At 37.0% G+C, this 26,130-nt stretch overlaps 2 protein-coding genes across 2 annotated transcripts in view; both read right to left on the bottom strand.

Annotated features, from left to right (window-relative positions):
* Nucleotides 1–26,130, bottom strand: part of ACTR10 (actin related protein 10) — a 30,469-nt gene that overhangs the window by 1,719 nt on the left and 2,620 nt on the right. The window contains exons 3-12 of the mRNA XM_037503419.2: nt 18,976–19,058; nt 18,096–18,204; nt 12,218–12,325; nt 10,278–10,345; nt 9,948–10,027; nt 9,011–9,046; nt 5,490–5,569; nt 5,343–5,416; nt 2,054–2,135; nt 877–1,078 (exon numbers count right to left, since the gene is read on the bottom strand). Of these exons, the coding sequence (XP_037359316.1) occupies nt 877–1,078; nt 2,054–2,135; nt 5,343–5,416; nt 5,490–5,569; nt 9,011–9,046; nt 9,948–10,027; nt 10,278–10,345; nt 12,218–12,325; nt 18,096–18,204; nt 18,976–19,058 (922 nt within the window). The remainder of the gene's footprint in view (nt 1–876; nt 1,079–2,053; nt 2,136–5,342; nt 5,417–5,489; nt 5,570–9,010; nt 9,047–9,947; nt 10,028–10,277; nt 10,346–12,217; nt 12,326–18,095; nt 18,205–18,975; nt 19,059–26,130) is intronic.
* On the bottom strand, nt 20,982–25,476 carry LOC119239131 (EH domain-binding protein 1). The gene has a single exon (XM_037503417.2). The coding sequence runs from the start codon at nt 25,101–25,103 to the stop codon at nt 21,513–21,515; it is 3,591 nt and encodes a 1,196-aa protein (XP_037359314.1). The 5' UTR covers nt 25,104–25,476; the 3' UTR covers nt 20,982–21,512.

The raw sequence follows: 26,130 nt of genomic DNA, 5'->3' as shown, positions 1-26,130 counted from the left end.
ATACACATCTACTTCATTATAAAGGAGTGAATTGGTGAAATTCAGCAATGCATATTCATACTCTTCAAATTAATTCTAATTGAATTGGTCTATAGTGCATATTATGAAAAAAGGTTAAGTCCTAATTTTAGTGTTGAAAATAACTTAAATGGCATATAGCAAATTATGGTAAAAATGATAAACAGTCTTAAGAGTCTATGCTAAAGAACTTGTGAAGACCGCAAGTCAGTCTTTCAAAAATAACTTACTATTTGTCCTAGCTCAAAATAACATTTTGACCAAACCCTACTTGACAAGAAATATAAAGGCCATTTAAAATGTCAAGAGTTTGTTTTTCTCTCCAAATGATCCTGATTATTATTAGGTGTATAAAACAGGTATTAGAAAGTATACAATTAAATACAACCATGATTGATTTTCTTTTCAAAGTAGTTCCTTATTAAGCTATTTGCTTATTTCAGAGAAATGATCATAAACTAAAACATTCGATGAACTCAGTCACAAAATAAATTGTAACTGTATAAAGAGATCAGTCTTCTTATATAATTCACAAATTAAGGTTTGGAAGGATTTAAAGTAAGTGTTTATAACAATGGTAGCAACACTGGAGTAAATTCATAGCTACTGCTATTATGAGGAAGGACTTTAATTGGATGAAGAAGTTTACTTAAAAAAATTAACATGCAAATGCCAAGAGAAAATAGTTATAATTTTGAAAATTAACAATTTAAGAATATTCAAAGAAAAACATTTAATAATTCTATTAGTTTAAGTGGCCAATTTTGAATACTGAATCAACTATTCTAATAATCCATAAGTGATATCATTCAGGATCTAATTACACATGGTTTATTTATATTTAAACTAAATTCTTACCTCCCAACCAGGCCACACAATTAGCTTTTGCAGGTGGAGTATGAATGCGGAATGTCTTGGTGCCAAGTGTTGTTTTATATTTTGGTTTTTCTACCAAATACCTTATTTCTGCAAGTAATCTGTGTAGAAATCCTGGCAACATTGATGTGCCACCGATGACTACCAAATTTTCTGACAGTTGCTTCCTGGTGTCTATTGGGCACTGGTATTAAAAGAGAAAAAAAAAAAAAACCCAATTTATCCTTAAGTGATAAATAATGAGTGACTGGATTTAAAAAATACATAGATTATTTCTGCATTACAAATTAAATGTGAACATTTGTATTACAAAAAGGACCACAAGAAAGTTTCTTTAATAAAGAAATTCTTCATATAGTAAATATAAACCCTATGATAATATTGCCATATACTTATATAGAACTTTAAAGATATTAAAGTCTTTTAAAATCTAATAGCTATAATTTTAAATTCCACAGGGCATTTAGTAGTAATATGTGAGTCTTATTTCCATGGTAGAATGACTGAGTTGAGCAAAAAACATGAGAATAAAAAACTTTTGTATTTCAGTAAGGAAGGTGTGTGAAAACTTCATTTTCTAAAAGGTGCTATGTTAGAGTAGGAAGATACAGTCAGAGCCACGGTTGAGTATGAAGATAAATTCTCAGAAAAATTATGTTTCCACATCAGTGCTAAGAATTAGGAATGTTTAAGTCCTAATGTTTAAGTCCTAAAAACATGATGTTTTTCATAAAAGTTCCTGGAGTCCTAGAAATAGATAAAAGCTTCCAAAGCAATAATATTTCATCTGGAATTCTATGATCCCATAGTCATTAAACTAAATAGACTAATTATCATGAACCCTGTGGAATTTAAAATTCAACAATATATAAACCTACATTTTGAAGAACTACATGGTATACTAGGTACAAAATAAAAATCTGTTATCATTGCTCTGGAAAAAATACATGTTATGTGCATAACATTCATTACCCTGGGTTTGAAATGTGTAGGTACTATATCTCACCATCAAAGTAAAACTCATTAACTATAAAAATTACCATAAAATCATTGGAATTATAACCAATGGTTAAAATAAAAATACAGAAAATAGGATTTAAATTTTTTCTTTAAGGAATTATAGTCAAACACTGATTTTTTTAAAATAAAATTAAAATACCTGCATAAGAGAATCCAATATCAAAGTAGCAACTGACTTCTCTTCATTATCTTGTTCAAAGAGAATTTCCACAACTGAATCTCTGAAATTAAAAGCAGAATTTTCTGTTGGCATCACTTAATGACACAGAATATACCAAATCCTTTTAGCATATTTTTAAGTAACATTAACTATGTTAATACAGAATAATTATTAAAACAAAAGGTGTTCTCATTTGTAATGAGACAAATGTAATAAGGAGAATAACAGAATCTGCCACATAGTGGAGAAGTCAATGAGCTAACAGGACAGTACATAGCACATAGAACACACTCTGTTAAGTATTAGCTACAACTATTATTATGTATAGATTTACACATTTTTTTACACTAAATATCGCCCTAAACTTAACAGTAAAAAAGACATGGAATTCTATAAAAGCTAGTAAGATTCAACAAGTAGTTCAGCAGTGCCATGGGAGATTAAAAATCAACAACCGCCGCCCCCCTCTTCCACAAAGCACTTGTTTCAAAAATAATACATAGCAAAGATTGCTAGCTGCCTAATAAAATTCTCATTTTCCATTGTCCTGTTCATTCTGAAAGGATGTTTGGGCCCTTGATGGGAGCTGTCATATCATCCCTGGACTATCTACTGCAGAACTTTTTTTTTTTTAAAGGTTCATTTTATTTATTTATGCATACAAGAGCTGGGGTCTAGGTCAGAGGTGTGGGGGGAGGTGAGGGGATTTACCAGAGACAGAGCAGGGAGCAGAACAGGCAGACTGACTGAAATACACTGCTGAGGGGAGCAGCGGGCAAGTCAGGAGAGGTCTGCTGCACCATGTGAGTAGCTCCCTGGCCGGGGATCGAACCCTTGCTGCAGTGGCTGTGGACAGCTTCATAGGTTGCATCTTAACCACTTGTGCCACCAGGGAGGCCCAGGAGAAGTCTGCTGTGCCTTGTGAGTTAGCTCCCTGGCCAGTGATCAAACTAGTGCTGCAGCTGCTGCAGTAGCTTCTTAGTGCTGAGACTTAACCCCTCGCGCCACCAGGAAGGCCCCTACTGCTGAACTTCTCTTTTAAGTGAGAGACAAGCTTCTATTTTGTTGAAGTCATTATTTTCAGGTTTGTATTAACTTGTGGCCAAACTTATCTCTATCCAATGCAATTGAAAACTGTACCTACACATATCACCATGCTTTTTTTTATATACATAAAATGTATATCATGCTATTTTAAGCTTTCTTGAATCTTTCTCAAAACAAAATTCTCATCATGAGACTCAATCTACTTGCTAACTGTGCATTTTATCAGTAAAGTAATATTGAGGCCTGCAGCATGCTAAGCATTCATGGTTAGTCAATCATTTGCTGTTATGTCTACACACTTGTGATTCTAACAGTTGAGTGACAAATGATCAGTATTCTTTATTTAAATCTTTCATTGTTGATTTGATACTGAAATTACAAAATTTAACAATTACAACTTAATCAATGAACTATTATGATGAAAAAAAAACTTTTATATGAACTATGCTGAATGTTCTAGAAAGACCAAATAATTTTTAAAATGTTTTTAATATAGGTCATGTCACTGTAAAGTCTGTAAGAAAATATCTAGGATTCTGTACCAAGACTGATTCATAAGTAACTTTAAAGTGAAAATCATAAACCATGAATTACTGGTCTATGAAAATTTAGTAAGTGCTCTGAAGCACACCTATGCTCAAAGAAAAGGTCTTGTAAAAAAGTTTTGCAAATAAACACATCTTTTATAAATTTTTAGTTAAAATATATATTGAGAATGATTTTTTAAAATGGTCCTTTACTTTCAAGGACCCTTTAGATTTACATCTAATAAGGTTTCAATGGAACTAGATTATTTTGGTAAGGAAAACATGTTATTAAACAACTGAAAATTGGGTTTGGAAAGTGAAACTGTAGTTTTTTTTTTTTTTTAATTTCAGTCCAGTTCTTTATATTTTAATTTTTTTATTGTGGTAACACTTTTATTTTTATTACTAATGTATATTCCTATTATTATGTAACTGAAAGTTCTATGTTAGCTCAATTTCCTTAAACACTTATTTTCTCTTATCCTTAAACAATTGTTGTTTTCTCTTATTCTGGGCGCTAGTAAACAATCAGAAGAAAATTTAAAATAATAATTTACTAAATATAAAGTTAAATAGGAGGTACAATAAGAAATTACTACTGAAAAGTATCCCAGTTATACTTTTGTTCCCCTATTAGCTTTGATTTCAATGTACTTACGTTCATTCTTTTAATATCTCAACCTCTACATTAATTATCTCAAAATCTGACAGGACTTTCAATATTTACATTATAATTCTTTTCTGTCCATCTTCTTACCTAACTTTTTGCAGAAAATTTTTTGAAATTTATTTTATTTATTTATGCATACAAGAACTGGGGTGTAGACCAGAGATGTGGGATGTGAGAGGATTCACCACAGACAGAGCGGGAAGCAGAAAAAGCAGATCTACTGAAATACACTGCTGAGGGGGAGCAGTGAGCAAGACAGGAGAGGTCTGCTGCGCTATACTGGTTAACTCCCTGGGCGGGGATTGAACTCATGCCACAGTGGCTGGCAATAGCTTGACAGCGCTGAGACTTTAACACCTGCGCCACCAGAGAGGCCCTTGCAGAAACTTTTATAATACAATTTTTCTAAAGCTTGGGTATAAACAAAAATATTGTTACCAAATAATTATATAAATCTTGAACAACTTCTACTGCATCATTAGAATAATCTAATGAATAATAAAAGGTAAATTACTAACTTATCTTAAAGATGGCAACATTTGGAAGAATGTACTCTTTCGAACAAAATAAGGTTTTAAAGTGTAAGTCAGCAAACTATGGCTGTAATCCAAATTCAGCCCACTGGAACACTGGTAAGTTCATTCACTTACATATTGTCTATGACTGATTTTGCAATTTTAGAGCTGAACAGCCAGAACAGAAGTCCATGCTATTTACTGTCAGGAAATTGGTCAGGAAGTCCAAGCTATTTACTGTCTGGTCTTTTATAGAAAACATTTGCTGAACCCCGTTTTAACATATCCTACCTCACACTCCATATCAAGAAATGGTTAGTTCCGTTAATTAAACTATGGATTATCTTGGTGAACAGTAAAGAATTTTTTAAGTTGAATAATAAAATTAATCATGAATGATGGGACTTAATGAAAAACACAAAATTATCAAATCGATACTACTTCAGGTTTATACAAATATTTTTAAAAAAATGTATCAGTTCATCATTTAGCTCATAAAAATGCCTAACCTGATTGATCCAAGGACATGTAAAATTTTCTCTCCATCTAATGGGTAGTCAACATCTGGGGGTGGTAAAGGACGCTGAAAAAGAAAAAGGTGTAAGCATATGCCTTATAATTTTTGAATAAAGAATATACAATTATTTTTAACTTACCTCAGTATTGCCATCAATATTAAATTTTGCTGCTTGGATGTTCAGTCCACGTTTCAGATCACTTACAAAGCAAGTGCGCACTTGACAGAAAGAACAGGAGACTCTTGTCATGATTTGTAACTGAATCAATTTATGTCCCGGTAAAATAATTTAGGTGGCATGCTAATTACATATTTCTTCAGATTACATAAACTATCCCAGTCTTTAGGTAGCTTATGTTGATTTACTCATAAAAGAAAAATTTCTTGATTCAGAGAAGTTATAAGACATGCTGCATTTTCCTTTTCCATAAAATCACTTTTTAAAAGATCACCTTTGAGAAAATTATTGTTTTTGATACTCTGTATCCTGAATACTATAATAAAAATAAATTTTAATATTATGAAAATGTACCTGTTTTAATTGAACAGCATGTTTCTTTGCACCACACTGATTTATATTTCCATTTAAATATGGTTCCTTTTAAAAATCTTGGTCAGAACACAAGCACAATTTTGCTCATAGTTATAGTAACACTCTTTATTATTTAATTTGTGATTATTTTCACCCTTTGGCACACAACACTAATAATTTCCTTTTACTGTATCTTTTTTTTTTTGCATTGGAACATTTATTCTCCTCATGATCGTTTCTATTACAAAATACTTCTTATATTAGACTGTTTCAAATTATTTTCAGGAATAGGTAAGGAATAAAAAGTATTTTTAAGGAGAGACAAAACTGATGCTAAAGGCAAGAATCCAAATGATTTGATTAATTGCTTGCAAAATATGTTAAATATTTATTATACAATTCTTTTTACTACTCCAAAATGTATTTGTAAAGAATCTACAATATGCTAATGTGCTAGACAGTAAGGTGTTCATGTTGCTTATATACTTTATACTTTATTTGAGGCCTAATAAATTTTTTTTTTAATTTTTTTTTTTTAAAGATATATTTATTTATTTACACAAGCACTGGGTACAGTCAGAAGTGCAGGAGGGTGAGAGAATTCACCAGAACCAGATCAGGGAACAGAACAGGCAGACTGATGAAGTACACTGCTGAGGGGAGCAGCGGGCATGGCAGGAGAGGTCTGCGTGCCATGTGGGACCCTCGCCTGGCGGCCGGGGATCGAACCAGCGCTGCAGAGGCTGCAGGCAGCTTCGCAACCTAGCGCTCAACCACTGCGCCACTGGGGAGGCCCGAGGCCTAATAAATTTTTAAGCAAGGTAGATACTCAGCCTTCGGGATCTCATGAGGCAGGTACCCTTCTATAAAGAAATCAAAGTCACTGAATTAAAAATCTAAGATAAGATTAAGAATTTGTAAATAAAAAAATTTAGGTAATTAACCTAGGTAACTAATGAGTACTTGAGAGTTGCATATTTCCTCTTAACCTGGACAGGTTCCTACTGTACATATGATTCCAAAGCATGCTTAATGTAGTTATCCTTCCAAATCAACACCTCTAGTTTCTTTTTTAAGAGCTATGAGGAATGCCTTATGAAGTTACCAAACTTCATTCAATATTCTCATCTTAGGATGCTCACTTCCAATTTTAATAAATATGGCAGATTGTTTTCCAAAAAGATTGGTTTTAGGGCCTCCCCGGTGGCGCAGCGGTTGAGCACTGGGTTGCGAAGCTGCCTGCAGCCTCTGCGGCGCTGGTTTGATCCCTGGCTGCTCCCTGGCTACTGGAGGAGGGTCCCACATGGCGCGCAGACCTCTCCTGCCGCCCGCTGCTCCCCTCAGCAGTGTACTTCGGTCCTTCTGCCTGCTCTGCTCCCCGCTCTGGCTCTGGTGAATTCTCTCACCCTCCCACACTTCTGACTGTACCCAGTGCTTGTATAAATAAATAAATAAATCTTAAAAAAAAAAAACAAAAAGATTGGTTTTGAATCCTTACTGTTAATAATATATACTCATTTTCTCACAATTTCACAAATACTAAGTATCTTTCAATTTTTTGACTAATGGGAAAGTTAACATTTCTTTTTTTTAGCTCTAACTCTACCTATTTATGTAACACTGAACAAATCACCTAATATTTTGGAGGCACCAACTACTAAATTATCTCCAAGTCCCATTTAACTCTAAAATCCATTACTATCTAATTCCCTATTAAATATTCTAGAATATTATTTTTTTTTAAGATATTTATTTATTTATTTATTTATTTATTTATTTATACAAGCACTGGGTAGAGTCAGAAGCGCGGAGAGGGTGAGAGAATTCACCAGAGCCAGAGCAGGGAGCAGAGCAGGCAGAAGGACCGAAGTACACTGCTGAGGGGAGCAGCAGGTGCCAGGAGAGGTCTGTGCGCCATGCGGGACCCTCCTCCGGTGCCTGGGGAGCAGCCAGGGATTGAACAGGCGCTGCAGAAGCTGCGGGCAGCTTCGCAATCCAGCGCTCAACTGCTCCACCACCGGGGAGGCCCTCTAGAATATTATTTTTTACATGTCAGTCTAAGTACTAAGGAACGTTATGTTTTTTCTTTTAGTGAATTAAAATTCCTGAAAAATGTGATTACCATAAAAACACTCTAGCAAAGTAGAAGCAATCTGTCTTACTCAACTGAATCTTGTATAGTTTATCCCCAACTCTAGAATTTATGAAGTCAACTAATTAACTGCTCTTATAAAAATATACAAAAACTTTAGATTAAAAAAAAAAAACTCTAAAACATCAAACTAGTGGATTTCTTTTTAACAGGCCACAGATGTGGATTTTTTCCCCCCACCTATCATGCATGAATAGGGAATGAATTCCAGCAGCTCTTTCCCACTGGCTCTCACTAAGTATGTTCCTTTGGAGTAGACTGGTGCTTCAGTTGAACACCAGTAGCATTCTATTTGGCTTCCTTTTTGTCCTGATGATTTTCTTCCCCAAGTTTCAGGAAGCTATCTTGGGTCTTAGAGTGCTTAATGTGTTAAATATGAACATTAATTCTCTAGGCAATAATCATGAACTTTGTTTGCTTACAATGCCACTGCAAGCTAGGAAGCATTACAGACTTCCAGTCTTGCCATGGTAACATTTGTGAGGCATTCCTTTTTGAACAGTGCCCACTCCCTTAATGTTACAATATTACCTTTTTTGTAGATTCACATGTATATGGCCAAAGAAAGAACCCCATATTTTTGAAAAGACTTAGAGAACGTAGAGCAGGTGCCTCTCCTATTTCCCTTTGTGTTGGTCATTTTGATGACTTACGGGAACATAGCAGTTCTGGCTGAAAGGGTAGTGGCTTTTTTAAGCAATTTAACTGTTATTTCATATATTGTGCAAACTATTTCCCTAGTAATCTGTATACTCTATAATCAAGAGGCTGCTTCAACAGCACATCATAAATAATGCCAAAGCCCCCAAAATCTTAAGAAAAATAAAAAGTTTTATTTACTTATTCTATAGCCTAAATATTAAATATTTTTAGAATACTACAGGATGACTATATATGGTATCTGTGTAAATATTTACAAACAAATGCTCTTCACACTGGTACTTAAAGATAGGGACAAAAAGAGAACTAACTTTACCTTTAATGTCTTCTAAGACACCTTCTGGAATCGAACCTGAAATATAATTTATTCACAATTATAAAACTTTAATAAGCAGAAATAGTCTGTTAAATTGCACTCACATTTCTATTTTCCATTTCAGTAAAATTTTAAAAAATTACTGTGATATTTTTAAAGCTAATTAACTTTATATTTAGGGAAGAAGCTTCACTCAAAGCCAAGCCAAAGCACAGAAGTTGAAGCCAGATGTGTACAAAGTTGTATAAGATGTCAAGGACTTGTAAATTTGATAAAAATAAGACCTTAAAAACATAATAGAAGGAACTGAAAGAATTTGGTAACTCAGTCGTTTAAATAGAAGATGTTATCTTTGTCTAAGAATAATTTGTTGAAATAAATTTGGGAGAACAGATGATGTGCTCACTTTTAGAAATCTTAAGTTTGAAATTCCTAAAGACATGCCTAATTTATATCTAATAATCATTTAGAAAAATGAATATCATATTTAGAAGAGGGTTAGGCCTTCTTCTGAAAATCAGCAGCATACAGATGTAGTTGTAGTCAAGAAAATAGAAGAGAACACTTTCAAAAAGCCAGTAAAAAGAAAAAAGGAAAAGATAAAAGCCTAGGGGAACACTGGCAGGACCAGCAAGAGCAGAGGAATCCAAGAAGGAATACTTGAAGAAACAGACCACCATAAAGGAGGAGTCCTGAAAGCCCAGGAAGAGAGAAAATAAAGAATACTAGATAATCCACCTTGTCAAAAATTCTAGAAAAGAATGACTAAAATTAAACTACTGGATATGGATGATTAAGAGCTCATTAATGATAGTCTTAAGAGCAATGTCATTCGAGCAATATGGTAGGTGAAAGAGTGACTTATAATGGGATAAAAAACAAAAACAAGTCCAACAACGAAAAGGAACCACTCTTAAATAGCTTTAAATGATTTTACCCATCACAGAGGGAAGGCTCTGTTCTTTAGCAGCACCTGTGTCAACAGTACACTGTTCCAATAGTTGAGTTTCCAACTCCCTGAAGGTAAAAAAAGACACCAGAATTAAAATAATGTAATTGATATACTTTTCTTATTTAATACTTTTATTACATAATAGATCATGGTGCTTTAAGTGTTCTTATTCTTAAAAAGTGAATACATTCAAAGCTAATATGGAAAGAAATGAGTAACACTGAATATCCAAATTACCTCAACTGACTGTCAAAGAAATTAGCATTTGCTGTTGTGGCACAGGTGAAGCAAACATGCTAAATTCCAAAAACTTACTTGTGAAGAGCTCTTCCTCCTAGGGGGAGTGCACCCCAACAATTTAATACAGGGATTCCTTCATATATCTACAGAGTAGTAAAGGAAATTACTATTTTAGGAAATAGAATATTTTCCCCATCTTCTGCAGTATTGCTCTATCAGTTTTGCTGGTTAATTCTTGTAGGGTAAGGTAAAAGGTAGCAGGCTTTTCTGCCCTCCCGCCATCAGGATAGATGAGGGAACCCTGTGGTCCTGAATGCATGCCTGATGGCAGGCACCTGAAGTGGGTACACCTGGGCTGAGAGACTGGACATTTAAGGGCAGCGTCACGGGGACACCAGCAGCAGCAGAAGCTGAAAGAGAAGCCGAGAGAGCAGAGAACGCAGGAAAGTCCAGATAGAGTGAAGACTTGCTGGGCCAGCCTCCTGGTCCCCCAGCATCCCTGCCTGCTGTGTACCGGGTAAACCCCAATAAAAGCCTGCAAAAAGCCACTGAGGGCTCTAGGACTCTGACTCCGCCTTTACCCAGTCTGTTGGATCAGAAAACCCGCACTGTGGTATTCCTGACCCCTACAAATCTTTTTTCTTATTTTTAAAAGAATTAAAGAACTATCAAGGAATCATATCCACATTATTGTCCAAAGGAAAAAGGTCAAACACACACACACACACAATTCATTAAAGCTGGTGTGTCCAAAAGAGTAGCCACGGCCATGTTGTGGCTAGTGGGTCCGTGAAATGAGATGTGCTGTGAGAATAAACTATGCACAAATTTAGCAGACTTAATACAAAAGACCTCGGAAAAATAGCTCGTAATTTTCTACATCAATTGTATACGGGAATATTCTGAATATACAGTATTATAAATATACTACTTTCACCTCTTTCATTTATACTTTAAAAAGTATAGCTTAAAGAATTTTAAATTTCATGTCTTAGATTTGTTTCCATTAGAGTTGAGAGGATAGTGAACAAATATACTGTGGGCTGCTACTTTGCTCTTGGGTCAACTACACATCCCAACATTAATCTTTTCATTTATATAATAAAGAGAATAAGGGCACCTCCCTGGTGGCACAGAGGTTAAGCCTCAGTGCTATCAAGCTATCGCCAGTCACTGAGGCATGAGTTCTATCCCCAGCCAGGGAGCTAACACCTCATCAGTGTGCTTCAGTAGATCCACCTGTTCTGCTCCCCACTGTCACTAATGAATCCTCTCACACCCCCACCCCCACCCCTCTAGCCTATACCCCAATTCTTGAATGCATAAATTTAAAAAAAATCTTAAAATATATATATATAATATATAGAGAGTAATACTATTTGCAGGGTTATTTTAAGACTTAATATAAAATCCTTATATTTTAAAAGTTACTGCCTAATTTCTTAGGATCTAATAATGTTTGATTCCTTCCCATGAGTATTTCTTCTAACAAATATACTGGAAATTGCAAGCCCTGCACTTAGTACTTCATTATCCTTTTCAATAAAGCAACATTCTCTGTAACAATTCTAACAGACATAAATTTTACTCTGATTAAGTGCTTCTAATGACAAGGAATGTTCCAGTTTACAGTCAGTAATTATATTTTGAGAGAGCTTGAACATTCTAATTTTCTTGATGGAACATTTCTCTAACTACTTTTCATATGATTTTGTAGAACTTGATGCCCATAGTCAATTTTTGGATACATCTTAATTAGCTAAAGCTACTCTTAAAAGTTGAAAATAATACTCATGAAGTCTGATCCCCGGAGTACACACTGGGACCAAGTTATGATAATTTCTACAAAAAGCAAATTTAAGTCTATTTTTTTAATCTTTTCCACATGGCAATTCTTTTTTGTACACAGTTAACATGGGTGTTTGACACAATTAAAAATCAGTTACAATAAATAACCCTAATTATTTCAAAATAGAGCAAAAACTGCAAAATTAACTGGTTGTCAAAAAAGATACAGGTAACACCAGGCTTTCCCTATATCCACAATCCAGGACCATGGCAGAGTTTATTCCAAGTGTCAGAAGAGCCATTAGATGACTTGGAGCGAGCAGGACAGATGGAACCTAGAAAACAACAAAACCAGAACAAGCATAACAACAAAAAAACAGAATAAGTATCAGTAATTAAAGGTGTTTCTCTTCTATTTCAAATATATTTGAAAAAATTCACAGAGACAAATACTCATGTAGAATATGAAGAAAAGGAAGAGATAAAATTAAACTAAAAGAAACCCTAGAAATATGTAAAATTGAGGGTACCAGAGGACATGGTGAGCATTGATTGATTTTTACTAAATTGATTTTTACGAAAAGTGAAAACACTCTTAAAGTTCTCTAAGCTGTTGGGCCTCCCCTGGTGGCGCAGCAGTTGAGTGCTGGGCTGTGAGGCTGCCCGCAGCCTCTGCACAGCGCTGGTTCATTCATCAGCCACCGGTGAGGGTCCCACCAAAAAAAAAAAAACTTCTCTAAGCTGTTTCATTCCAAATGACAATTTAGAAGCATTTTTAATGCTTATTTTCTCTCTTTTGGAAGAAAAACTGAAAGGATAAAACAAGAGATCCAGAAACAAATTCAAAGGAAGATGCTAAATTTAAAAAAGAGATAATTTACAATCAAAATAAAAATACAGAACAGGGCCTCCCTGGTGGCATAAGGGGTTAAGCACCACACTATGAAGCAATCTGCAGCCTCTGCAGCATGAGTTTGATCCCTGGCCAGCCAGGGAGCAACCTACATGGCGAAGCAGACCTCTCCCGACTTGCCCGTTGCTCCCCTTAGCAATGTACTTCAGTCAATCTGCCTGTTCTGTTCCCCATTTTGTCTCTGGTGAATCCTCTCACCCCCCACATCTCTGGCCTGTACCCCAGCTCTTGTATGCATAAATAAATCAATCTTAAAAAAATAAAATAAAATAAAAATACAGAACAAAGAATTCTTTTGTTTGCAATTATGTTATTTTTTATTGAGGTAATGTTGGTTTACAGTGCTGCATATGAATGAGAAGTACAGATTTACACATCTTCAGAATTATGTTATCATACAATACACATCTTTAGTAATCCTTCACCAAGACCACTGGGTTTCCCATTTGCTCTCCATGTCCTCTGGTATCCTCAATTCTACATATTTCTAGGGTTTCTTTTAGTTTAATTTTATCTCTTCCTTTTCTTCATATTCTACGTGAGTATTTGTCTTTAACCAATTATTTCCATTTAGCGTAATTCCTTCAGAAAAAAATTCTTGATTATCTTTATTCACAAAGTTTGTATCATGAACCAAAATTACAATTTTTTTTTTTTTTTTTAAATAGAGGCATGTTTTATTTATTTATTTATTTGTTTGTTTGTTTTGTTTATACATGCACTGGGTACAGTCAGAAGCGCGGGAGGGTGAGAGAATTCACCAGAGCCAGAGCGGGGAGCAGAGCAGGCAGAAGGACCGAAGTACACTGCTGAGGGGAGCAGCGGGCAGGAGGGGTCTGCGCCCCATGTGGGACCCTCCTCTGGTGGCCGGGGAGCAGCCAGGGATCGAACCGGCGCCGCAGAGGCCGCGGGCAGCTTCGCAACCCAGCGCTCAACCGCTGCGCCACCGGGGAGGCCCCAAAATTACAAATTTTAACTGTATTGTAATTAGAATTAAATTGAAGAACCACAAAGCCTTATCTCTGTGTGACATTTTGTAGCGAATCTGCCACATCTGGCCACATCTAGCAGATATTCAAAGTACAAAAGTCTATCAAATCAAAACCAAATGTCAAAAAAAACAGTGATCGTGTTTCCCTTATCTAACTAGATACAGTAGGCATCCTACTGATTTGAGATAAGGATACTAGTACAAACACAACGAATATTCGATGTTAAAGTATAAATGCAAAGAATCACCTATTCAGGTAATGTGACTTCTTACTGCTTTGTATCCTTCCTATTGTAAATCAAATGCCTAAATCTATGACAGTAAGTATAGCAGCAGGGTATGTAATCTGTTTCTTTGTGCCTATCTTACTAAATTGTAACAACTTAGAAATATTAACTGTCCTTGATTTCATAAAGATATTTTTGGTATGTTTTTAATTCAGCAGAATGTATGAAATATACTTAAATGTGTTTAATTTGTTCTATACTATACACATTTTATACAACCTTCTAGTTGACTTTGCTGAAGAGTCCTCAATTCCTAAGACATGGATTTTCAAAAACTTAAATAACAAGGACTTCAATCTACTATAATCACCTTTAATGATAATTTTAGTCTTTAGAATAATCTTGACTACTATAAAATGAAAGTTACAAGTAATATTATTGATATCAAAACATAAGTTATTAATTTTGAATATCCCCTAGTAGAAATTTAAAGCCTCAAATGAAAGAACTAAAAATTCAGAACAGTCTGCATAACTAAACAATGGAAACTAGAAAGACCTGAAAGTAACTCCACAGCACAAAACATATCTTTTAATCCTGGAAGGGGGAAAAAAAAAAAAAAGGAAACATCAAAAAGTGCCAATTTTCTAAGTTCTGGATGAAATGCTAATTTAGCATGAAGTAAACATAAGTAGTCATTTGAAGAGAACTCAGTTCTCAGTTTACTTATCATCTGGTTCCTTAAATACATTGTGTAGTATCTACAATGCAGGAGATAAAGTAAGAAACTTCAAGTTTAAACTCTGAGTACCTACCAAAAACAACAGCACTATAACAAAGGAGAATCTACGCTGGAGAAGGGAATAAAGTCCCTTCAACAAATGGTGCAGGGAAAACTGGTCAGCCACATGCAGGAAAGTGAAATTAAACTACTCTCGCACACCACACACAAAAATTAAGTCAAAATGGATTAAAGACTTGGATATAAGAAGGAAACCATAAAACACACAGGATAAAACATAGGCAAAACACTTCACGACTCTGGCTTCACAGATGTCTTTCAGGACTAAACTATCAGCAAGAAAAACAAAAGCAAAAATAAACAAATGGCACTACATCAAACTAATATGCTTCTGCACAGCAAAAGAAACTGTCATTAAAATGAAAAGACAGGGCCTCCCCGGTGGCGCAGCGGTTGAGCGCTGGGTTCCGAAGCTGCCCGCAGCCTCTGCAGCGCCAGTTCGATCCCCGGCTGCTCCCCGGCCACCGGAGGAGGGTCCCACATGGCGCGCAGACCTCTCCTGCCGCCCGCTGCTCCCCTCAGCAGTGTACTTCGGTCCTTCTGCCTGCTCTGCTCCCCGCTCTTGCTCTGGTGAATTCTCTCACCCTCCCGCGCTTCTGACTGTACCCGGTGCTTGTATAAATAAATAAATAAATATTAAAAAAAAAAAAAAAAAAAAAATAAAACAAAATGAAAAGACAGGCAGCACTCCCACTGCCCACCTGTGACCCTGCAGGTGCTTCCTTTCACCAACCCTCTCCCCCTGCAGGGCAGCAGCCTCCTGCCTGCCCGTGACCTGTACCAAGTCAGGACTTCTCTTCACTGACCTCCCTCAGCGGAGGCAGCTCTCCTCAAGGCCGCCTGCCTGCAATGATGCAGGCCTCTCTTAGCAAACCTGTCCCTTTTGGGGCAGCTCTTTCTGCCCGCTTATGTCTATGCAAGTGCCTTTTACTCTTCTGTCCCTTCCCAAATAAACCTGTTCTTTAAATATAAAAATAAAATAAAAATAAAAAATAAAATAAAATAAAAAGACATCTGGGCCTCCCTGGTGGCACAAGTGGTTAAGATGCAACCTATGAAGCTGTCCACAGCCACTGCAGCAAGAGTTCGATCCCCGGCCAGGGAGCTACCCACATGGTGCAGCAGACCTCTCCTGACTTGCCCGCTGCTTCCCTCAGCAGTGTATTTCAGTCAGTCCGCCTATTCTGCTCCCCACTCTGTCTCTGGTAAATCCTCTCACCCCTGATGCCTCTGGCCTGTACCCCAGTTTTTGCATGTATAAATAAATCTTAAAAAAAAAAAAGAAAATGAAAAGACATCTACTGAATGGGTGAAAATATTTTCACATCATATATCAAACAAGAGGGTTAATATCCAAGATCTACAAAGGATTCAGACAACTCAACAAAAAGGAAACAAAGACCCAATCGAAAATGGGCAGAACTAAATAAACACTTATTCAAAGACATACATATACCTGGCCAACAGGCATATGAAAAAATGTTCAACATAACTCATCATCATGGAAATAGAAATCAAAACCACAATGAGATATCTCACTCCAGTGAGAATGGCCCATATCAAAACAAAAACAATGAAGGAATCCTAGAGCCATATTGGTGGGAATGACTGGTCTAGCTGCTATGAAAAACTATTATGGAGATTTCTCAAAATATTAAAAATAGATCTGCCATATGATCCAGCAATTCTAGTCCTTGATATCTACCTAAAGAATGCAAATACAAATTTGAAGGGATACATGTACTCCTATACATACAGCAGCACTATTTACAAAATCAAGTTATGGAAACAATCTAAATGCCCATAGGTAAGAGTAGTGGATTAAGAAGATGTGATATTACAAAGAGCTGATGAGACTCAACAAAAACAAAGAAAATAATCCAGTCAAAAAATGGGCAGAAGAGCTAAAAAGAAACTTCTCCAAAGAGGAAATGCAAATGGCCAATAGGCATATGAAAAAATGTTCAACATTACTTGTAATCAGGGAAATGCAAATCAAAATGAGATACCATCTTACACCAGTGAGAACGGCACATATTAAAAAAACTAGCAACAACAAATGTTGGCGAGGATGTGGAGAAAAAGGAACTCTCCTGCACTGCTGGTGGGAGTGCAAAATGGTTTAACCACTATGGAAAGCTGTATGGAGATTCCTCAACCCACCAAAATAGAGCTTCCATATGATCCAGCAATTCCACTCCTAGGTATTTACCCAAAGGACACAAAAACATTAATTCAAAAGGGCACCTGCACCCCTATGTTTATAGCAGTGCTATTTACAATAGCTAAGCTATGGAAACAACCCAAATGCCCAAAAATAGATGACTGAATCAAGAAGATGTGGTATATATACACAATGGAATATTACTCAGCAATCAAAAAAGATAAACTCATGCAATTTGCAGCAACATGGATGGAGCTGGAAGGGATCATGCTCACCGAAATAAGCCAGAAAGAAAAAGAAAAATACTGGATGTTCTCACTCATAGCAGGAATCTAGAAAACCCAAATAAGGGGCCAGGAAAAAGACTAATTATAATAAAGATAAAAAATAAAAAAGCAACTATAAACCAGAGACACACTATGGGGTGCAGGGGAAGGGAAGGGGGCGTTAGGGTCAAAATAAGGGGGGTGGAATTGTATGGGGAATATAACCAAAATGAAAATGCACACATTGTGCAAAAATGAAAAATGATGTAAGAATTATATAAAATAAAATATATTAAATAAAAAAAAAGATGTGATATATAAACAGAATGGAATACTACTCAGCTACTGGGGAAAAAAAAACTCTTGCCATCTGTAACAATATGGATGGAACTGGAGGGTATTAAACTAAGTGAAATAAGTCAGAAGGAGAAAGAAATACTGGATGATGATTTCACCTTTATGTGGAAAACAGAGAAACAAAACAAAGAAACTGATAAAAATCAAAACAAAGTCTAGAAATCTGACTGCAAAACTGAGGATACTAGAAGGTGGTGGGAGAAGGCCTACAAATAAAAAAGGAGTCAGGCAGTTTATGGTAAAGGACTATAGGTGCTTTGGTGGTGGGTGTGGTGTGGGGACACACATCCCAGAAGCTGTGAATCTATTCTCCTAAATAATATGCAGTGTTGTAAACAAATGCTACATCCAAAATAATAATAATAATTCAGAAAACAACAGGTACCTCAAAATATTTGAACAGGACACGAGTAAGTGTCTCTCTGAAGTGGGAAGGACATAATACCGACTCAATGACCACAACTCGGCGATCTCTGGGATTCACCAACAAGTGCCTGAAAAACAAGTTTTATTTTTAAAAATAAATAAAAGCTTGCATTTATTTTGGTACATACAGCAATATGTTAAGGATGGAAAAACCATCCCATCTTAGCTTAAAATGCTCAGTGATAAAAATACATCTCCATTTTATTACATGGGAAAGAAATAAAATTTTCTGCTCTCTTACTACTGCCACAGTGATCTCAGGATCTTAAATTCGGAAAAATAAACAACAGGTTACTATGACTACTAACTTGAGCCATTGAAATTTTTTTTTCAGGTTACAAAAGTAATATAAGCTCACAAAACTCCAAATGTTAAGGAATAATTTGTGTATCTTTATTATTGTATATGTATATGCATATGTTTTAAGAGCTATATATTCCAAAGATTTTGTTCTGCAACTTGCTTTTTTTCCATTTACCAATATATCTGAGACACCTTTCTGGATCAATACATGAGAACATATTTATTTTTTTCTGAGCAGTTTGCTTAAAAACACTCACCAGTGTTTTTTAATGACTATACCATGTTTCATTATATGGTTCAATGTACAATTATCCAATCTCCTTTAGTAGTGGACATTTGATTTGTTTTCAGTATTTCCTTGTTTGCCAGTTTTCCAGCTCAAATATATTTTTGAAAAGCTGTAAATAATAAAATCTGAGTGGAAGTCAACTTCTCTTTTTCTGCAGCAGATGAAATACAACCAATGTCTTGTGACTGAAATTAGAAAAATCTAATCTCAACAACTGGGCAAGAAAACAAGCATAATTACATCTTACCTGAAATATAGTATGTGGATGAATTCCTTTAAGTAGGAATATAATTCTTCTGTATTGATATTATATTGAACAACTTTGATAGGCTATAAAAGATTAAAGTGATTTATTAATTTATGAGATAAATCTTGTATTAAAACATGCTTCTGGGCCTCCCTGGTGGTGCAAGGGGTTAAGACGCAACCTATGAAGCTATCTGCAGCTACTGCAACGCGAGTTTGATACCCAACCAGGGAGCTATCCACATGGTGTAGCAGACCTCTCCTGACTTGCCCACTGTTCCCCTCAGCAGTGTATTCAGTCAGTCTGCCTGTTCTGTTCCCCATTCTGTTTCTGGTGGATCCTCCCACCCCCATGCCTCTGGCCTCTACTCCAGTTCTTGTATGCATAAATAAATAAATAAAATAAAATAAAAAAAAAAACATGCTTCTTTAGTAAGGTATTTTCTGGTAAAAAATCAAAAGCAATTTGTATTGAGAATAAATGCAAACATTAAATATAGATCAATCACTTAAATTAGGAATTTTTAGGAACTGGCATATCTAATATGATGGAATTTTTTGGTTTATGAAGAAAAAACTTTGTCCACAAGTAAACAAGGAGCTACGCATATTTGCATTTTTTCTGTCTTAATTACCATTTTGGCAGGACTGATAAAAATCAACCATTGATTAAGGGAATCAAAGGTATCCTTGAATTCTCTACACTTGATTAGTCCCTGTTAGTGACTTCAAAAACAATGACACATTCCCTTTTGTAACATTATCCCACTTAATTACCTGCAAAAAGCCTACCTCCCAGAAACACAGTATGTACTATGAGGAAAGGACTGTTTCTGGCTTGCTTACAAAATATTCTCCTTCAAACTACAGAGTGCCAGGCACAAAGCATGTAGCTCATAAATATGTGGTAAAAATGAAAAATATATACCATTAACACTTAGGCAGCATGTGCAAACACTACCAAACCATGAGTGTTAAGTCAGTATTAATGCATAACAAGGGGTTTATTTATGCTCCTCTAAAAGCTGTACGTACTCTGATGTATCAGTGGCCAAGCTTTCATTTATTCTTTTTTTTTTAAAGATTTATTTATTCATTTATTTACACAAGCACTGGGTACAGTCAGAAGCACGGGAGGGTGAGAGAATTCACCAGAGCCAGAGCAGGGAACAGAACAGGCAGACTGACCAAGTACACTGCTGAGGGGAGCAGTGGGCATGGCAGGAGAGGTCTGCCCGCCATATGGGACCCTTGCCAGAGGCCCAGGAGCGAACCTGTGCTGCAGAGGCTACAGGCAGCTTTGCAGCCCAGCGCTCAACCGCAGTGCCACCAGGGACGCCCGCTTTCATTTATTCTTTAAAAGAAAAGACCATCAGCTCAATTAATTTCTTGATTTTATGTGGCTTAAAAAAGGTTCCAAACCATGTATAGACGCATATAGATTAATATTTATGTATATTGTTTTTTCAAGACAAACATAAAGGTTGAAAGCACTAAAAAAAGTACCAACAAGAATGTAAAGTTTAAGTAAGTCAGAATCTATCTAATAATACCATAACACCAATAATTATAAAGTAAAACAAAAAGTTGACAGGAACTTCAATCCAAGTTTGAATATCACACCACAAATATCTACTATATTTCTGGACTGTCCAAGGAATTGCAGAAAGTTTTGAAATCAATATAATGATTCCCAAATGAAACATCATCAAAAAAATTTCTGAATCAAAGTATGTTATATGTTGATCTTAATGATGCATCCCAAGAGCAAATAAAAATTAATGTACTAGTCCATTCTGCTATAACATGTGCTTTTGTAAAACCAAATATGCTAGTACTCAATTGTTAATAAGTGAATAATGTCTATATGTAATAACTGTTATTAGTTTATATATAAGGCATGAAGAGCAAAATTATAATAGCATTTATAACCTTGATAAATGAAGAAAAAGTAATAAACTCAGACCTCACAGGTTAAGTATCCTTTGATGTATTTTTTTTTTTTTTTTTTTTTTTTTTGGTAAATACAACACAGTTTAATAAGTAGATTGAATATGATCTAACTATAAAATTTAGGTAACAGAGTCAGTGTTACATATGACAGGACTGGGAAAAAATCATGATGATTTTCTTATCTCCCTCTTACCCCCCCTCCCACCATCATTATTCTATTAACAACAACAAAAAAGTCTTCAAATTTTCCTCCCAACAAAAACTGAGGGAAATGGAGGGTTTTCTTTTCCTTCTGCTCTGAACAGATTCGTGAACACTCCCAATACCAATTACTCACAAGGTATGTGTGCAAATCTATTTCACATGATTTCAAGGAAATGATTAACTCACATAAAAAAATCCTTAAACAAAGCTATTTTGGAGTTCTGTATATTATCTGGAAAGGAGGGAGGAAAGGGGGTGGTTGGTGGTGGTGGTAGAAGTACAATCCAGCCAAAAAAAAGTTTTAAATCAACAAGGAGTCTGACTTTTTTCTGGTCGTGGGACCAAAGACTCTAAAATGTTGGGAAAGATTTGGATCGGCTGCTATTGGAGAACACATTTCTCTTCTTTCTTGGCCATCTTGCCTTTGTTTTGCTCCAGAGTTCGCTCCAAATGCTCATCTTCTTCTTCGGCCTGCTTTTCCTGCGCGTCCAGGTCCCTGACGAGCGCATCGCGCTTGTTCACCAGGGCCACCAGCTCATCCAGCAGGAGTTGCTCTCGACGCTTCTGGGCCTCCGTCTTCTGCCAGTCTTCAATGGCTAGCATTGCCCGCAATTCCCGATTCAGAAGCTCATACCGTCGTTCTAAATCATGTTCTTTTTCCAGGAGAGAGAGCTGGTTCATTCTCCTTATTAAGGCATTTTTCTTATTAACTAACATAAACCATTCCTGCATCATAGCTTCTTCTTCTTCTGTGTTCCTTCCTGTGTCCATGAGATAGCGAAGGCGCTTCTCCACCAGCGCGGCACGGGTGTCAATTTGCTTTTGCTCATTCTCTAGTGCTGCCAATTCTCCTACAACATACTGACTGGTGTCTTTGAACCCTTTATTAAGCACTTCATCTTCTGATGGCTTCCTCTGAGTTTCAGTTATCGCTGCCTTCTCCTCATTTCCTTTCTTTGTATCTTCCTGCATTGATCTCTGCCTTTTCATCTCTGGTCTATTCTCAACATATTGACTGAAAGACTGAAGTTGAGTTTTTCTGACTGTAGAATCCTTGCTGAACACAATTGGATTTCTAAAGCGTTCTGTTCCTTTTTGTAATCGCTCAGTCCGGAGATCTTCTGTGCCATTCTTAAAGTCTTCTTCTGAGCTCTCAGCTACAGCTTTCTGAGCAGCAATGGAAGGTGTATTTGCCACCTGTGGCTGAGCTTCTAGGAGTTTCTTCAGCTTCAAGTCTACCACCTTAGTGTTTTGTTCGGGAATATCAAGGTCATTTTCTAAGTTAGTAAGTTCATCTCCACCTTCTACAACAAAGCCTTCAGGAATCTCCTCGTTAGTATCTATCTCAATATTATCATTTTCATCTCCAGATGCCTTTGACCTTTCTTTCAACTTTTCTGCAGCCATTTCACCATAGCTGGGAAGTTCTGACATCTTCACTCCAGATCGAGCTTCTGCTATTAGCTGACGAGCTCTCTCTCTCAGCTGCCGACGTCGCTCTTCATCTTGCTGATCACTTAGCTGTCTGTTGCAGAGTGGTGTGGCTGCATTGGTAGTCTGTTTGGTCTCTGCCTTTTTAGCTGCATCTCTTCTTGCTTGCTCAAGCAGAACTCTTGCTCTTTCTTTAAGTTCTTCTTGTCTCGATAACATTCGATGCTGAACTGTTTTTGCAGAATGATCTGCATGATTGAAAGTGGTTCTGTCAGCATCTGGTTCAGACTCTGTCTGCCTCAGGGAAGTACGTTTTTTCTTCGCAAGGTCTGCATCTCTGTTGTACGAGTATCCAAGTTTAGAAGTAGGAGATAAACTTGGTTTTTTGATAGGTGATTCAGGATCTAATTTGTACTCTAAGTGTCTGGAATTCTCTAATTTTTCTTGCTCCAAGTTACTACCAATGTCTAAAGTGTGGGGTTTTTGTTTCTCTGTCTCCTCACAAACAAAGGTTGGAGATACATCTTTCTTCTTATCACTAATATATAAGTCACTTAATTCTAAAGTCTCAGCTTTCAATAGTCTCTTTCTGCTTAACAAAACTTGGGCGTGAGTTGAATCTGTATTGTAACATATTCCAGGGTCATCAAATCCTGAAGTCCTTCCAGAGCTCTGCTGGGACTTTAGGGGTTCTGTGTCACTTTTAGTCCTGCGACAGTATGGGGAAGCTGTGCTTGGACTAAGATGGTCATCAGGAGTCTGATGTTCACTTTCTGACTCTCCAACGCCACTATCATTTACAAATACAGAGTCATCCTGTGATAAGAAGTCCACGGCTCCAATGGTAGGCTGTTGCAGTTCAGGCTCACGTTTCAGATCACTAAGTTCTGCATAGAATTTTTCCTGATCAACAGAACTGTTTGTATCTGTTTCATAGTTTCCAACTTTATATGTGCTTTTACTACTGTTTTCCTCTATCTGAACAACATTTAGTTCTTGGCCACTGAAATGTGCTCTTATTTGATAAAGGTAAGTCATAACAGTCAGTTTGTCAGGAATTGCTAATAAAACCATATCAGAAGGTTCCAATAATCGGGAAATTCCTATGCTGGCAAATCCATCATATGCCTTTTTGTTGTTCTCTTTAATATCTTGAGGATTCAGAGACTTGTAGTCAATTAAATCTGGTCTAAAGTGGTGTAATATTGCACAAAAAGATAAACCATTTCTCCATGATGTAGTAAAATTGGTGATTTTTACTCCCCGGTAGTTTTTTGTAACTTCTTTACACCATACAAGCAATGATTGACTAGCGTTTGGTTTTCGCCCCAAAACAGGACTTGGTATAGGACTTGGCTTAGGAGAAGTAGAGAGATCTCTTCCTGAAGAAACAACTGCATTTTCATTTACTCTTTCTGTCTTTGGTAAGATGACTGGTGGGGCTGGGGCTTTTCTTTTCACTCTTTTCTCAATTTCCAATTCTTGCATTGGATTTACCAAATTATTTGGAGGAGTTGGTTTAGGTTCATAAAAAGGATTTGACTCATCCAACTCCTCTTCTTCAGTTTTACAACTATCAGCGTAGAGGTACTTGCTCATGTCCACAGGTCTTATGTTTTTTCTTTTTGTAGACTGGGGAGGAGAATCCTTTATAGTTACAAAGGTTTCTGGCTCATCAAATGGGTTCAAATACTGTGGAGTGTGGACCTCTTTAAAGGGACTATAGCTGTTATTATAAAATGATTCTTCTGGTTTTTTAGGTGAAGCTGTTTCAGTAATTGGTTCTTCTGAGTCAGGATCTCCAAATGGATTTAAGTCTGCTATATCAGGATCACCAAATGGATTTAAATTCACAGTGGCCAAGTCCTTTTCTGCTTCATCCAAAAAGTTAAGTTTGTTGATAAGCTCTGTAATTTTTGCTGCCTTTTCCTCTTGGTTTACTCGATTCTCATCATCTTCTTCATTATCTTCTTCAAAGTCATCTAAGTTGCCAATGTCAGCCTGCTTCATACTCATCAGACTAGCCAAACTTTGCATGTCTTCATCCGTGGCTTTTCCTTCCCGAAGGAAAATGCAAGATAATGAAAACTGGAGTGTGGCAGATATAACTTTTTTAGACAATGGCTTAAATTTTAACTTGACATCAGTCTGAGTTGGCATAGGGCTTGCATACTGTTTCATATTGATGCTGCTAGTAGCAAGAGCTTTCCTTCGACCAGAAGGGGATTCATTTTCGATGACAAATGTCCACTCTTTATCTTCAAATTCCTCTGCATGAGGATCCTTAAAAAGTGTCACAGTGATTTCAATGTTTTCAGGAACAGGCCACACTACAACACCACGGTATGGGTTTTTTATTCCAGGTTGCCAGCTATGAGCCTTAGAAGACTTTCTTCGGCTTCTTCTTGTCCAAACTACCACCAGTTTATCTGGTTGCCATTTCTTGGTACACTCCACCATCAGTTCTTGGTAGGAAGCCACAAACTGGAACTTAGATGCATGTTTTCCTACACGCTGCAGTCTCTTCCAAACTGAAGCCATGATGACCAGTCAGTACACTGGAGCAATTCTGGGTTTGCAACACAGCAGCCTTAACAAAGCAGAGGGTCCAAAGCAAAGGAGTTTTGCATCTATGTCTATACTTTAAAAAACGCAACTACAACTTGAAATGCTGTTTGGGGTCCACAAGTCTTCTCCCTGATTCACAGGGTAAATCCCATTTTAGATGAATGGCCCAGTGAAGAACAGTATGATACGCATGACACGATGAGTGAGAGGAGGTTCCCTCATGGAGACATCACCATTCCAACTCGGGAGCTATATGGTGTGTATTCTGAAGGGCTCTAATCCCGCTGTCGGGCTGGGTCTGGCCCGGTTCCCTCCTCAGCGCCGCTCCTCCGTAGCCACCGCAGCAGCAGTCGCCGCCGCCGCCACCGAGTCCTCCATCCCCGCCGGAGCCACATGGAACGGCCGGGCCAGCCGCGACGCCCGCGGGGGCCGGGTCTGCAGCCCCTCGGGCGGACGGCGGCCTCACGCCCGCCCCCGCCCGGGTGGAGTCGCCCCGTGACCGTCCCCCACCCGACCAGACCCGGCCAGCGCCGCGCTCAGCGCCCAGCTCCCCCTCCCCCGCCGGCCTGCGCGGCCGCCACCGTCATTACCTCCCCCGCCGCGCCGCTCCTGATGTATTTTTAAAAAGTGGAAATGATTCTCTGTTCCCTTCTCAGAGCAGACTATCTCATGACTATTGGGCTATATTTTCACCTGGTTCCCCTTAACAACAAACAGCTCCACTAGTTCAAAACTCACTTCTATCTGCATTATCTCAGCAGCCACTGACAAACATTTTCAATCCATTATTTTATGTAACTTTTCTAAGAATCTCCAGCCACATTAGCTACAAGCCAACTGAGATAGTAGTTATTGGTTTTGTTAGTGCTCTGATCATAAAGTTACAGGGATTTTTGCATAATCTGCTCCAACCCTATTTTTGCTATAAGCATGTTTCTGTTTGTGATCAAATGGAAGTTTTTCATGAATGCGAATATTGCTACAGCACAAACATCTGTAT

Source organism: Talpa occidentalis, unplaced genomic scaffold (assembly GCF_014898055.3).
Source record: "Talpa occidentalis isolate TD23 unplaced genomic scaffold, MPIMG_talOcc4v2.1 talOcc4.11, whole genome shotgun sequence".
NCBI lineage: Eukaryota > Metazoa > Chordata > Mammalia > Eulipotyphla > Talpidae > Talpa > Talpa occidentalis.
Note: the sequence above shows the minus strand (reverse complement) of the source record. Positions and strands in the feature narration are given on the sequence as shown.

Excerpts from the sequence above, each read along its gene's own strand:
- LOC119239131 (XM_037503417.2), bottom strand. The coding sequence starts at position 25,103 with ATGGCTTCAGTTTGGAAGAGACTGCAGCGTGTAGGAAAACATGCATCT.